This window comes from Argentina anserina, chromosome 6, assembly GCF_933775445.1.
Source record: "Argentina anserina chromosome 6, drPotAnse1.1, whole genome shotgun sequence".
NCBI lineage: Eukaryota > Viridiplantae > Streptophyta > Magnoliopsida > Rosales > Rosaceae > Argentina > Argentina anserina.
Window position 1 is genome coordinate 33,836,021 of NC_065877.1, and position 14,851 is coordinate 33,850,871.

Below are 14,851 nucleotides of genomic sequence, written 5' to 3' on the forward strand. Positions count from 1 at the left end.
TGATGTGTCCACTAACTCGTATCGACGAGCTCTACAACTTTTGTGAAAGAAGTTTTCAGAGATGAGCGATGAAATAAAAATCGACTCTCAAGTCACATAAAACATAACGTTTTTCCAATTTATATTTCCGAATTCGGTTTCGTTTCGTTTGACAACGACGAGGGAACGAAAAAAATGCAATTTTATTCAATTTCCAAGTTTAATAACTTAAGAGAATTTAAACAAAACTAACCCGAAAATTCATAGTATTACACTATTTCCTTTCAACAAAGTTTCAGACTTTTAATTAAGGTTCTTCATGCATGCAACAGTACATGCATGATCGATCGATCACATCAATAAACAAAAACAGTAACCGATCATTGAGCTGCCTCAATTCTTTGTAATGTGCAAAAACTCATTTAATTTCTAGATATGGATTGCATTCCCGTGTTCTAGATATAATTTCAGAACTTTGTCATGCAAATGTAAGTAAGATGTCTTCATAAGACCAGCGAGTAGTACGTGTGTTGAATCAGATTAGTATGGATTGCATATTCACGTACGTATATCTTCGTTTTCGGCGAGTTCTTGAATAACGATTGATAAATTGTTCCTCCATGAACATTTCTTTTTTCTTATTTTTGGGTTTTGGGAATCAAACAAGATGCACAAGACCACAATAAGCCACCACCTCCTTTGCCACCATCTCCTTTACCATCACCACCATACCAGCTTTCGAACCCGTTAGCTCGGGAAGAAGGCAAAGGCCTCTTTCATGAACTTAGTAATGATAAAATTAAGATCGATCATTGTACGTTATGTTTTCACTTTGGATCGGATCAAAAAAGAAAGAGAAACTGTCCAAAGTACGTATGTGATGGAATATATTCAGGGTCGACCGATCGATCAATGCAATTTGTAATAGTTTGAAGTATTGTTTACAAAAGTATAAATAAAATAGATTATAAAATAGAACGATCTAAAACAATCTCAAATATATTGAAATCATCTTATAATAACAGTGTATCAAAACTGAGTCCACAACACGACTCAGTCGACTTGAATAATACATAAACAATGGAAATGTAAAATTCACTCAATCCTCACCACAAACAGAAGAAATAAATCTTCGACAATCCTCAGAGAAAGCCCTTAAATTCTGCTAATCCACACCTGCAAAACTATCCACTACACCATCGAATAGGTGCACCGGGATTGTAAACACAAACCCGATAAGCTTTGCAGCTCGTATGAGTATACCAATAGTATAACACACATCTTATACAAAATAAAATACCAATGTCATTTAAAGATAAATGTACTCGTAAAAAACTGGATGACACATTTGATTGTTTAATAGCATCTGAAAATATAGGTAGTCATGAAATATTGGTCAACCCATATGTTTACCCAATTACATTTAAAATACAGGTACTCATGAGACCCAGGTACGCATATGTTACCCCTCATGCAGTACGCCGACAGATAATGGGCAACTCATATGTTACCACTTACCCAATATCACACAAACATTTGGATACTCATGAGACCCAGGCAACCCATCTATTACCCCTCATGCAGTACTCCGACAGGCACTTGAAACCCATCTGGTTACCTAAAATCATGTAAAACATGGATACTTATGAGACCCAGGTACCAATATGTTACCCCACATACAGTACACTGACAGACACTGAGCAGCCCATCTGTTACCCAATATCACTCAAAAATATAGAAACTCATGAGACCCATGCAACCCATCTGTTACCCCTCATGCAGTACACCGACAGACAGACTAGAGCTCTAACTAAATCGTAAACGACACCCGACCAAGGCTCGGTTCTGATTACTGCTAACACGTCCGAAGATAGAAAACGTTTAAATAAGATTCAATGTGAAAACTACGTACAATAACAATCCACACATGTTATTGTACTACATTCGAATGACTCTTGCACAACAATATGAATATAGTCACAACATTATAATCTCACATTTGAAATAAAACCGAAACATTATATAATATAGCAACTCATATATATGTATCGTATTTACCATTTTCGTACACATACATAACCCACTATATTATATAAATATCATGATTCACTCTTTTTAATAATTCAAAAATATAAGCACCGCCAAGGGTAGACTTGTCATGGTAAGATTTACTCACATTCACCATAGTCCATAATCACTAAAACCTTTTTAGAATCATTTATTAAAATAGCGTTTCACTTATCCATGAACCGTAAACGATCAAGTTCACCTAATTTAAACCAAAACATATTTTAAAATAATTTTTATAAACTAGTGATGCAACGATTATGGTAACAACTCAAACTAAATTCAATAGTTATAATACTACTTCGATCATGATGATCATTGTGAGGTTTACTCACTTTATTTCATGCGTGTAACTTCCACGACACTAAAAGTAATTCCCTCACTCATTTCGTCGGTCACCTAATACCATGATAAAATACTTTGAAAACGATACGTAAAATATCAGTTAACGATTTCATTACAACTAAATGTTGTTCACATAACATTGTTCGTGTTTATTGTTTTTATAGAACACTGTTCGGGTTTACTGTTTACATAACAATGTTACTGTTCATGCGGCGCCACTGTTTCTTTACCACCAAATTTCAGCACCACAATCTAAATGACATTCCTAATAACTTTCTAGTTCACCACAAAGTCCAATTGTGTGCCTAAACAATTCAATTTAACAAAAACCGAAAACCCCAATTTAAAACCTAGAATTTCTTTTCTTTGATTCTCCTAGCACATAACGATTTGGGTTAAATATTTTGGAGGGTTTGTAGTATGGAAGGAGACCTTCAAAATGAGACAAGAATCTCACTGATTGATTGTCGGAGGAAGGGGATCCGATGAGTTGAAGTTCGGCGAACTGTGCACTTTCGGGGGAACTTCCGGGCTTCACCGCTCCCAAACGGCGGCGAGATGGCGGGTGGCGCTGCCACCAATCGACAGGGGACGCATCAACCTTTCAAACAGGACTGGTGCACCGTTCTATGCTGGCCGGACGGCGGAGGTCCGGCGGCCCAAAGTTGGCTGCTCGGGAGAAAATTTCTGGATTTTCGGGTGAACAGTATCCATGAACAGTACCTATCCGAATTTCTGATTTTTCTCCTTTTTTTCTCTTTAATTCCCTTATTTATACTATTTTCCAAAAATGTCCAAATACATTTTAATTCGTAACTTCTTCATACGAACTCCGATTTAGGAGTGTCGTGTGTCCAAGAATTTGTATTGACGAACTCTACAACTTTCATGAATAAAGTTTTCTGAGATTCCTAACAGATTAAAAGTCAACTCTTGACCTCTCATGGTAACGTATCTGAGTATAAAACGCTCGAACACTTTCGTTTTCTCTTTTGTACTATATAATCTGATCACCATCAATTTAAATATCTCCGAACAATAATTAGAAAATAATTATAAAATTCTGGGATATTACAAATACATATGAAGCTAAACATTTGTAGTTTGCTAGAAGCTCATTTGATACATTTAGTCATACTAGATTTTCTAGATGAGAAGTCCAGGCTGGCAATCAGGAGTGTTTCGATCAAAGGCCAACTAGGTGAACTCGAAAACTAAAACAAGGTCTCATACGTCAGAAAATTATATCATGCGCTGCTGCATTTTTCCTCCATATACTACATCCCTACACCCCACGTGCATGTTATGACACCTCACCATCACCGCGTGCACAGCAGACGAACCCTCATACGTCTATATGATTTGTAATTCAAACATATATGTGCATGCCCCTGCATATTATAATATTGAAAAAGTTGGCTACTGTGTGATCAAGTAATTGACATACACATCAGAGTGATATGGTCATTATACAGTACGTATAATGACAATCGATGGTTAATTAGATGATTTATTATTTGAGTGATCTTTGTTCTTTAGTTTATGACTTCATCTAGAGAGGAGCTTAATTAATAAAATAATATTCACAAACGATCATATATATGCAGTTTCCAAAAGTTAGACCATTAAAAATATATATATATATATATATATATATATATATATATATATATATGCCTTATTAAAGTGGTCTTTATCGACCATTAAAAATGAGGATAGTCATATAAGCATATATTGAAATAGGAGTTATACAAATAGTTCAACCACATCCAGTCATGAATGCATTTGGATAGAAATGGTGCATGAATTGAAGTAACGTACAGGTCGACCAAGCTAGGCATACATTCATTTCAAGGCAAAGAGCCCTTGTGAAGAGACTTATTATATGATGGTCAGATGGTGCTAGACTCAACAATGATCACTGGTAGGTATTATATAAGAGTATAAGACCATCTGCTAGGCTAGCTGCTGCTGCTGCTATCTCAATTCTCATAGCATCCAACCAGGAATAAAACTATTGACTGGTTGAGGATGGGCTGGTGTGGCTGCAGTCATCTGCTGTGACCCCACAGCAATATTGTACCTGCAATAAGTAAATAATTGGCACTAAATTACTTTGGTAAATTTATAATTGGACAGAATGTAACTTTTATAATGAATATATTTATTACCCTATTTGCAAGGTGGGATTGCAATCTAAAGGCTGGAAAATAAGTCCCTGAGTTTGAGCATGTTGAGTTCCATATAGCATAGTCTGCTGATTATGACCACGTTCCCATGCTTGTCTAAGTTGAGTCCCTGAATTAATTTCATCCAACTGCAATAACAGGTACGGTAAATGTAAGAAGATCCGGATATATTCAAAGCTGGTATTTTTTTCTTTCGGATTGATCATTATCCGGATGAGAGTTGTACATTATTCCCGGCCAACTCTCAAAGAACTCAATTAAATCCAAAAGTTCGATGATCTACATGCAATTATTTGTATAAACGTACACTCACAACCTATATACAAATACTATATTTTTGCAGAGTACTCATGAATTTATAACAGACGTACGTCTCAATCCAGTTACAACTACAATTAACCAATTACCTTCATTGTCAAATCTCTGTTGGCTTCTATTAGCATGTGTTCCTACGATCAAAACCATATAAGCACATGAATTGCATTACTCCCCATGACATCTTCAAACATGAAATTGCATCGCCTAGCTATCTTTAGAACATAGATAGATGGATAGAACATATGTATATATATAGGTACCTTGCTCTCAAGGTCAGAAAGCTGATCGAGCATATGCTGGGTCTGCAAAAACCAAAGATAGATATGTAATAACCCAATTTTTTCGGAACAATTTATTAGATTGTTTTTAAATTTATAAAGTTTGTGAAATTCATTAAACGACATTTGGTTGCTTTGCGATGTTGTGAAACGAAAACGGAAACGTTATCAGAACTTTTATTTAGAAAAACGTTACGTTTTCGCAATGTGAGAATCGACTTTTACTCTGTCACTCGTTTGTGAAAACTTCATTCACAAAAGTTGTAGAGCTCGACGATACGAGTTTGTGGACACATCACGCGTTCGAATCAGACGTCGGATGTGAAAGTTATTAACGTCGGAAGTTAGTTTCTGATTTTAGAAACGAGTATAAAAATGAAGTTTTTGAGATTAGGGTTTCCATTTTCGGAAACCCCTCTCTCCTCACCCCGCCTCCCTCTTTTCTCTCTCTCTCTCTCGCCCTCAGGAAATCGCCTCAGGCCGCCGTGGCCTTCACCGCCAGTCCCAGGAGCACCGCGCGGACCACCGCAGCAACCCTCGAGCTCCCCGCACCTTGCCTCACCGCCGTGAGGCCGCGCGACGTCTCCAAGCCTCTACGATTTCTCCGCCGCTGTCGAGCTCCACCTCCGGCGATCTTCTCGGCGATTCTACACCCTCACAAGGTAAGGGTTTGCTTGTTTGTTTGATTGGTGTGTTTGTTTGTTGATTTGGTGGGGTTTTAGTGGTGGATCGGAGGAGGAGGGGGGGAGATACCGCCGCCTTAGGCGGCGCGTGAGGGGATGTGAGGTAGCCTAGAGGCGGTCTGAGACCGTAGGAGGGTAGAGAAGGAAGAAAGGAAGAGTTTTGGCAGCACGCCGCCGCCGTCGAAGTCGGCGCGTGAGCGCCGCTGAATAGTGTTTTCGAAACAGAAATTTTGTAAAAAGTTATTTTTACGTACGGTGATTGTAAGAAAGTAATTTACGTATAGTAAATGTAAATTTCTTTTACGTATGGTAATTGTAAATGTAAATTACGTACAATAATTGTAAAAGTAAATTCAGAAGGGTAAATTCGTAAAATCAGAAATTACTGAACACTAAAACATTATTACTGTTTTGGCATTTAAGGTTTTACGTGACGATTCTAAATTCACTTCTTACCTATTTTAGGTGATCGATACTTTAAGTAAAGGATTTACTTTCGGAATCGTGGAAATTACGCTCATGATCATAAGGTGAGTAAAATCTCACATTTACGAATCTACCCTTGCGGAGATTCAGGATTATGCTGAATTATAAAGAATGAAATATGACATGTATATGATATAGTGGAATGTGTATGTGTATAAATGGTAAATAGCTACATATATATAGTTTGCTATATTATATACTGTCGTGATTTCGTTGCGAATAAGTTCATTTTTGGTGATGATATTTATGTATTGAGCATGTTGATTCGATTTGTGCAATATCATGAGATGATTGATGGCAAGTGGTTTTAACATCGAGTTTTGTTAAAACATTTTTGTCTTCTGACGTGTTTATGTCTTCGGACCAATCTTCAGACGTGTTGGCATGTCGGAACCTAGCCTTGGCCGGACGAAAATTACGATACAGTTAGAGCTCTAGTCTGTCTGCCGAGGTACTGCATAAGAGGTAACATATGGGTTATCGGCTTATGAGTACCCATACTTTGGATATTGGGTAGCAGGTGGTTGCCCAATGTCGGCAGTGTACTATCATGAGGGGTAACAGAGGGGTACCAGCGCTCATGAGTATCCGTATTATAAATGCATTTTGGTAAACAGAGGGATTGCCCAACTTCTCATGAGCATATGTATTTTCACATTATTAGACAACCAGATGGGCCGTCTGATGAGTCATGAGTGCATTTATAATTGATGTTTTGTGGATTTTCGTATATATTTTTATGCGAGTTGTATTTTTTGTTTGACTCATACGAGCTGCAAAGTTTACCGGGTTTGTGTTTACAATCCCGGTACACCTACTCGATGGTGTAGGGGATAATTCTGCAGGTGTGGATTAGCGGAAATCGATGGACCACTCTGAGGACTCGAAGATGTTTTTATCCTATCTTGTGGTGAGGATTTGTGTGGATTTATATGAGGATTTTTACATTTCTATTTGATATAATGTCGAATTATAAATTTAGTTTGTAATAATCGATTGGACTGAGTTGTATTTTGAACTCAGTAATGATCCGCTGTGACCTTAAAATGATTTCGATTTTATTGAGATTGTTTTAGAGTTTTTCATGACTACAAAATTTGAGTTTCATACTCGAAATTTTGGGGTGGTGACAAGATATAAGACGAAGTACGTGATAATTATATGTACGTATATTGGCCTAAGAAATCTCGATATTATTCAATGGGATATGGAGATCGATCAAGTGATAGATATAAGACAGAGTACATTATAATTATACGTACGTATATTGGCCTAAGAAATCTCGATATTATTCAATGGGATATGGAGATCAAGTGCATATATAGATGTAAAACTAACATTACAAGTCTTTAATTGGTTATTTCGCAACATACCTTAGTAGACCGAACATGCTTCAAGGAGGACTCTAGCTGACGCTCAAGCTGCTCAAGCTCCTTCGTGTTTAATGGGCCCAAGTCTTCTCCAAGAAGGTTTCTATAGCACCAATTCAGAAAATGATTAATTCCCGACTGATTATTAATGATAATTAAACATCTGTTTAATGACTTTAATCATTGTGATACACCTGCTTATACACTACGTACTAATTATTGGAGCGAGGCGAAGCCAGCTATTATTGGTACGTACTAATATCATTGAGAGATTACCTCTGAGTTTGTTGAAGAGACTCGCATCTAGTTTTTAGTTTCAAGTACTCACGATAGCTGCTCTGCTACATGTGCAACGTAACAACCAAGCATTATAAACAACAAATGTTTATTCTATAACTGATTTATTGTATTTCTTTCTTTTAAACTCATTTGATTTCAAGTGAAAAGTTCAAATTTTAAGCCGGGCATATACCAGAATACTAGATCCGAAATACAGAAAGGCAGTAATTTTAGGCCTAGCTACCTCAAGTTCCTTGGCGGGTTTGTGGACTTCCGGTGCACCATAGCTGCATTTTTGGTACCTTTCAAGGGTTTTAAGTATGCTAATTCAAGGAAGAAGAAAAGGAAAAGAGGTTTTTGATGACCTCATTAGCATGCAGTACATAGATAAATGAAAAGTTTCAATACAATAGAATATACAACTAATACAAGAAGAAAGTCCAGAAACTATAATGAATATGCTCTTTGAAATCATATATATATACACCATCACAGTTAAAAGCAGACCTTTTAAAGCTATTTGTATATCCTGATCGATAAAAAACATAGATCAACCATTAGCTGACTTAAATATTGGTTGCTTAGCTAAGGATATACTCAAATGCATTCTATCTGAACTTCAACCAAGCTGAACGTATTTAAGTTTTTGACAGCTCTGTTATTCTTCTAATATATACAAATCATGCAGCCAATCCAACTTTGCTGTTTTATCAATCACTAGAAGAAATAGAATCAATTTTCATAACTATCACGAAACTATCAACTTCTTAGTATGCTGTATATTATCCAATGAGGCTTTAGGCTTGAAATTTCTATCTCTAATACAAGTAGAAACAGAGAAAAACAATTATAAAATAACCTTAATTCTATAGCAAGTACCATGCAATAGTAGCTGGAAATCAATCTATGCAACTTAGTCTGATTTCCATGCAACTTAATCAGAATCTATCAAACACAGAAAAAAATTATATTGAAAATTTTGTAAATACATTGAATTATTGAATCCCACTGATTTTTTGTTTTTAATCCACTGTTCTGTGATGGTAGTTAGATAATAAAATGTGCAATTAATCATTATTAAATGGCATGAACCCCACATTTTCTTTTTCACTGTAGATGTAACGACCCCAAAATTTCGACCTTAAAAACTCAAAATTTCAAAGTCGTTAAACACCAAACAATCTCGATGAAATCGAAATCATTTAAAATGCCACAGCGGATCATCTCTGAGTTCAAAATACAACTCAGTCAAACTGATTATTACAACCCAAATTATAATTCAACATTATAACAAATGGAAGTGTATAATCCTCACAACAACCTCACAAGATAGTCACACAAAATCCTCACACAAGCTGGGGATAAATAACTTCAAGTCCTCTGAGCGGTCCGTCAATTCCCGCTAATCCACACCTGCGGAGTTATCCACTACACCATCGAATTGGTGCACCGGGATTGTAAACACAAACCCGGTAAGCTTTACAGCTCGTATGAGTAAAATGAAAATATAACTCGCATATTAATATATATACGAAAATCCACAAATCAAACAAATATAAATGCACTCATGAGTCAATGGACGGCCCATCTGGTCGTCCCAAAGAAATATGAAATAAAACGCTCATGAGAAATTAAGTAACCCTTCTGGTTACCCAAATGCATTTATATTACGGGTACCAAGAACGCTGGTACACATCTGTTACCCCTCTCGTAATACACCGCCGATATTGGATAGCCACCCGCTACCCAACATCCAAAACAATCTGAGTACCCATGAGCAGATAACCACCCGTTACCTCACATGCAGTACTACGCTGATATTGGGTAACCACCCGCTACCCAACATCCAAAAAAATCTGAGTACTCATGAGCAGATAACCACCCGTTACCTCACATGTAGTACTATGCTGATATTGGGTAACCACCCGCTACCCAACATCCAAAACAATCTGAGTACTCATGAGCAGATAACCACCCGTTACCTCACATGTAGTACTATGGCGGACAGACTAGAGCTCTAACTGTATCGTAACTTTCGCCCGGCCAAAGGCTAGGTTCCGACTTGCCAAACACGTACAATAATCTCACATCATATTGTACCAAATCAAGTCCGAAGACAAATCAACATTTTAACAATCTCCATGTTAAAATCACGTACAATAATCTCACATCATATTGTACAAATCAAAATCACATGCTCGATATATAAATCTCGTCATCAAAATGACATAAATCACGATAAAATCATAACAGTATATTATATAGCAAACTATATATATATATATGTACATATTTACCATTTATACAATATATATATATAATCCATTATATCATATACATGTCATATTTCATAAACACGTCCGAAGACAAAAATTCGTCCGAAGACGAAACTCATTCGAAAACAAAACTCGTCCGAAGACAAAACGTTTTAACAAACACCATGTTAAAACCACGTACAATAATCACACCTCATATTGTACAAATTAAGTCACATGCTCAATATTTAATTCTCGTCATCAAAATGACAAATCCCAATGAATTTATAACAGTATATAATATAGCAAACTATATATATATATATGTACTTATTACCATTTATACAATATATATATATATATAATCCACTATATCGTATACATGTCGTAATTCAATATTAAAAACTCTTGTAAAATCTTGAATCTCCGCAAGGGTAGATTCGTAAATATGTGAGATTTTACTCACTTTTTTTCCTGCGTGCAACTTCCACGACCCTGAAAGTAATTTCCTCACTCGTTTCGTCAGTCACCTAATAGCATGATACTTAAAATATCAGGTGACGAGTTTAGCACAGCTAAATGTTGTTCATAAAACATTGTTCACGGAACACTGTTCATGTTTACTAATCACTGTTTTTATTAAACCACTGTTCACAGTAACTGTTTTAACAAAACACTGTTCATAGTACTGTTTTACCACGCACTGTTCGCAGTTACTGTTATAGGTCACTATTCACAGTTACTGTTACAGATCACTATTCACAGTTACTGTTTACAGAACACTATTCATGCGGAGTTACTATTCACAGTTACTATTCATTCGGCGTTACTGTTCACCGACCGCCACCAATCATCACCAAATTTCACCACCACAACCTAAACAACATTTCTAACAACTTCCTAATTGACACCAAGGTCTAAATCCGAGTCTAAATAGTCAAAACAACGAAGAACATGAAATCGGCACTATTCACAAACCCTAGAAATTGAAATTTTGATTCGGGTACTTACACTTCGATTTGGCTCAATTCCTTTTGTGGGAATGTTGCTGGGACTGAGACAAGCAAAACCCCCCAAGAATCTCGAGCCATGGTGGCCGGAGGAGGTGGCGCCGCCACAGCAGTAACTTCCGGCGGTTTCTACGCCGTGTGTGGTTGTCGCCGGAGTGCAAGGCGTAGCCCAAAAGATGGAGCTCGTCGAGCCCGTCAGTTTGATAGGTGGCACGACACGAGGCGACGTCGGATGGTGGAGAAATCGGCCGGAGAAGGTTTTTGGGTCGGGTGAACAGTACCCGAGCTCGGGTGAACAGTACCCGAGCTGATTTTTAGAAAAAAACTGATTTTCTGATTTTTAATCTCCTCTCCTTCCTTCTATACTATTTCCAAAATCGGAAACGAACTTCCGACGTTAATAACTTTCGCATCCGACGTCCGATTCAAACGCGTGACGTGTCCACGAACTCGTATCGATGAGCTCTACGACTTTCGTGAAGGAAGTTTTCGCAACCGAGCGACTGAATAAAAGTCGATCTATACGTTGCGGTAACGTTACGTTTTCTAATTAAACGATCCGAGAACGTTTCCGTTTTCGTTTCGAAATGTCGCAAATCTCCAATTGTCATCTTGAATTAATTTCACAAGTTTAACACTTTGAAAATACTTGACATTTAGTTTCTAAAAATTCGGATTATTACAGTAGATTAACCGGAGTACCAAACAACAAAACATGATCTGCATGCACCATTGCAACAGTTCCCTAGCCATAAAACAATAAAAGCTAGACTCCCTACAATACTATATCACTTGTCTCAATTTCTTCAAAAAAATTACAAGTCAAAATATGAATAACTTGTTAGAACGCTTTAAGGGTCTAATCAAACGAGTCCTTCATAACTTAAAAGGAAGTCACAACTAGTCCACTGTACAATAGATAGATCTTCTTCGTTGATAGATGTGTCAATATGCGAATTGCAGGACAATCACAAGAAAGAACTTTCTTTGCCAAGCCAGAGAACATTTTAGAATCCGAAATTCTGTACAAAAAAGAAGTGTCTAAATGATCATCCACGTTTTCAGACTTTTCATTGTAACACGCCAATCTACCTAAATTAGTCTCGTTCTCTCAATTATTGAGATGTGCATTTCTATTTTTCCAGTACAAGATTGTGCAAAGATAATTATAATTAGTGAACTCTAATTTCTCAGCTTCAGGACACTAATTATAAGGAGATATACTTGAAGCTAGAAAACAAATTAGCTGGTGGTAAAGAAAGCAAAGATCTCCTGCTGTTTAAGCTTGAAAGATATGCAGATTCATCAGAAATTTCATGCATCAAATACTCAAATGTCTGTATTATGTTATTACATAATGAAACAGAAAATATTTGCTGTCAGAATAGAAATTAAGAAGAAACAAGAAAAAACAAAATTCAGAATATATATCATTGTATTTTATGATGTAGAGTTCAGATCCAACAATCAAAAACAAAATAACTATCATTTTGTGACACGGATGAGTATATAGACTTAAATTAGAACTCCACCTTTATAAGCTCCAATCAATAAATCACAAGAGGGAAGGAAAAACGAGCAAAAAACTAGAGCTCTGTTGGATAATGAAGGGACTCATAATATATACTCACAAGTCACAACGGCCTTATGAAATTAGTTAATTAATTGATGAATGTTTCCAACATTGCAGTTGAGCCGAAACTCATGAAAGATAGAGACTTTGCATTTTAAAAGATGTATGAAACTGAATTTAATTTCATGGATCCCAATGAAAACCCATATGAAGAAATTAATGAAAGAATTAGCTTGAGAGTGATGTGAAGTAACTGAATTACCTGGAGCTGCTGCAGAACTCATAGAGCTTGCCACGGTTAGAGAAGATGATGAGAGCAACCTCAGCATCACAGAGAATAGAGAGCTCATAAGCTTTCTTTAAGAGCCCATTTCTTCTCTTTGCAAACGTGACTTGCCTGTTTATCTTGTTCTCTATTCTCTTCAGCTCCACTCTTCCCCTCCCCATTTCCTTAATTGTAAAACTAGTCTTATCCAACACACACCCTGGCCTTTAATTTTTCTTTCCCTTTTTTTTCTAGAATACACCAATTTCTCTTGATCTCCTCAATATTTTCTTTGCTATTTCTCGTGTGTTCTATATTTGGAGCTAGCTTATCCTCCTTTTCTTTGTCAGGACCAAAACTATAACCAAATTTGTGTAAAAACTAGAGAAAGATAGGGATACTCACTGAGTGCAAGCTAGCCCTAAAGAAAGATACAGTAAAGATATTAGACTGGGACGGATAGATAGATATATAGATAGAGGGGGAATAGAGATTAGAGAGTGATAGAGAAAGAGAGAGTTGTCCAAGAGTTTTTCATAGGCTTTTTTTAACCTCAGGTTCCACAATGTGTGTACCAAGAAAACTCAGAATGAGAAACTTAGGGTTGGTGTTCTTTCTAGTTTTATACAAGTCTCGCTTTCCTTTCTTTGCCATCTGTTTGGCTTTTCTTTCGCTATGTTGGAGAACCAACCTCAGTTTTCAGCGCGTGGTGCTTGCGTGTCTAGGACCTACGCCCCTTTTACCCCACTACTCCATTATTCGTAAGGGTTATAAGAGACTTTTGCCCCACAAGCTGAAAACAAAGAGAAGACGGTAATTAACTTCTGGTTGCTAGTATCTAACTTTCTATACAAAACGATAATACAAGACTTTTAAGTCTTTAACTAAACCCTAGATGAAAGCTAGCAGCTCTCTGCTAGGGTTAGGGGGTGGCGGCCATCGGTAGTTTAGCCACTCCGGCATCTCTCTGTTTTCTTATTGGGGAGCGAAGCGGATCTCAATCTCAAAATCCCAGAAGGAGGGAGATTTTGTCAGACTGTTAAGGAGCTTTCTCTCCCGACTTTTGGCGCGGATCAAAGATGTTGCTGGGAAGTCGGAGGAGCGACGAGGAGTGGTTCCATCGGTTTGGGGGTGGGGCATAGGACCCGACTCACAGGTGATCAACTTTAGGACACCTAGATCCGGATTTGGGATCCGGGTCGACATCAATTCCCTGATGGCCAAGGTGTCTGGTGGTTGGATAGGGGTCAAGTGGTGCAACGACAGAATTCAGATCCAATTGGCCTGATATGTGGTGGTTCTCGGCTGATTGCCCAGCGAGAGCAGAACTCCAATTTCAGTGATATTGCTTCTACGACTGCTGATGTTGGCAGATGGTGCGCAATGAGATCTGCGAGGTGGTCTATGGTGCGATGCATCTCTCCAACGACAGAAGACGATATATATGTCGGCGTTGGAAATCGGCTGGTTTGGGTTGGGTGTCCACATCATTTGTGGGTTCTCAAATGTGGGCCTTGATCATTGTAAGTTTGTGTAGTGGGTGGGCTTTGTACTCATGTCACGACCCCAAATTTTCGAGTACGAAACTTAAATTCTGAAGTCATGAAAACTCTAAAACAATCTCAATAAATCGAAATCATTTTAATGTTACAGCAGATCATTACTGAGTTCATAGTACAACTCAGTCAAAATGATTATTACAAACCAAATTTATAATTCAACATTATATCAAATAGAATTGTAAAAATCCTCAC

At 37.3% G+C, this 14,851-nt stretch overlaps 1 protein-coding gene across 1 annotated transcript; it reads right to left on the minus strand.

Annotated features, from left to right (window-relative positions):
- Positions 1-4,380: 4,380 nt before the first annotated feature.
- Positions 4,381-13,279, minus strand: LOC126800985 (agamous-like MADS-box protein MADS2). The gene is made up of 8 exons (XM_050528416.1): positions 13,095-13,279; positions 8,239-8,317; positions 7,992-8,053; positions 7,719-7,818; positions 5,159-5,200; positions 4,988-5,029; positions 4,563-4,708; positions 4,381-4,474 (listed from the first exon to the last, which is right to left on the minus strand). Exons 1-8 carry the CDS (start codon positions 13,277-13,279, stop codon positions 4,381-4,383), a joined length of 750 nt encoding a protein of 249 aa, XP_050384373.1.
- Between the last annotated feature and the right edge of the window lie 1,572 nt (positions 13,280-14,851).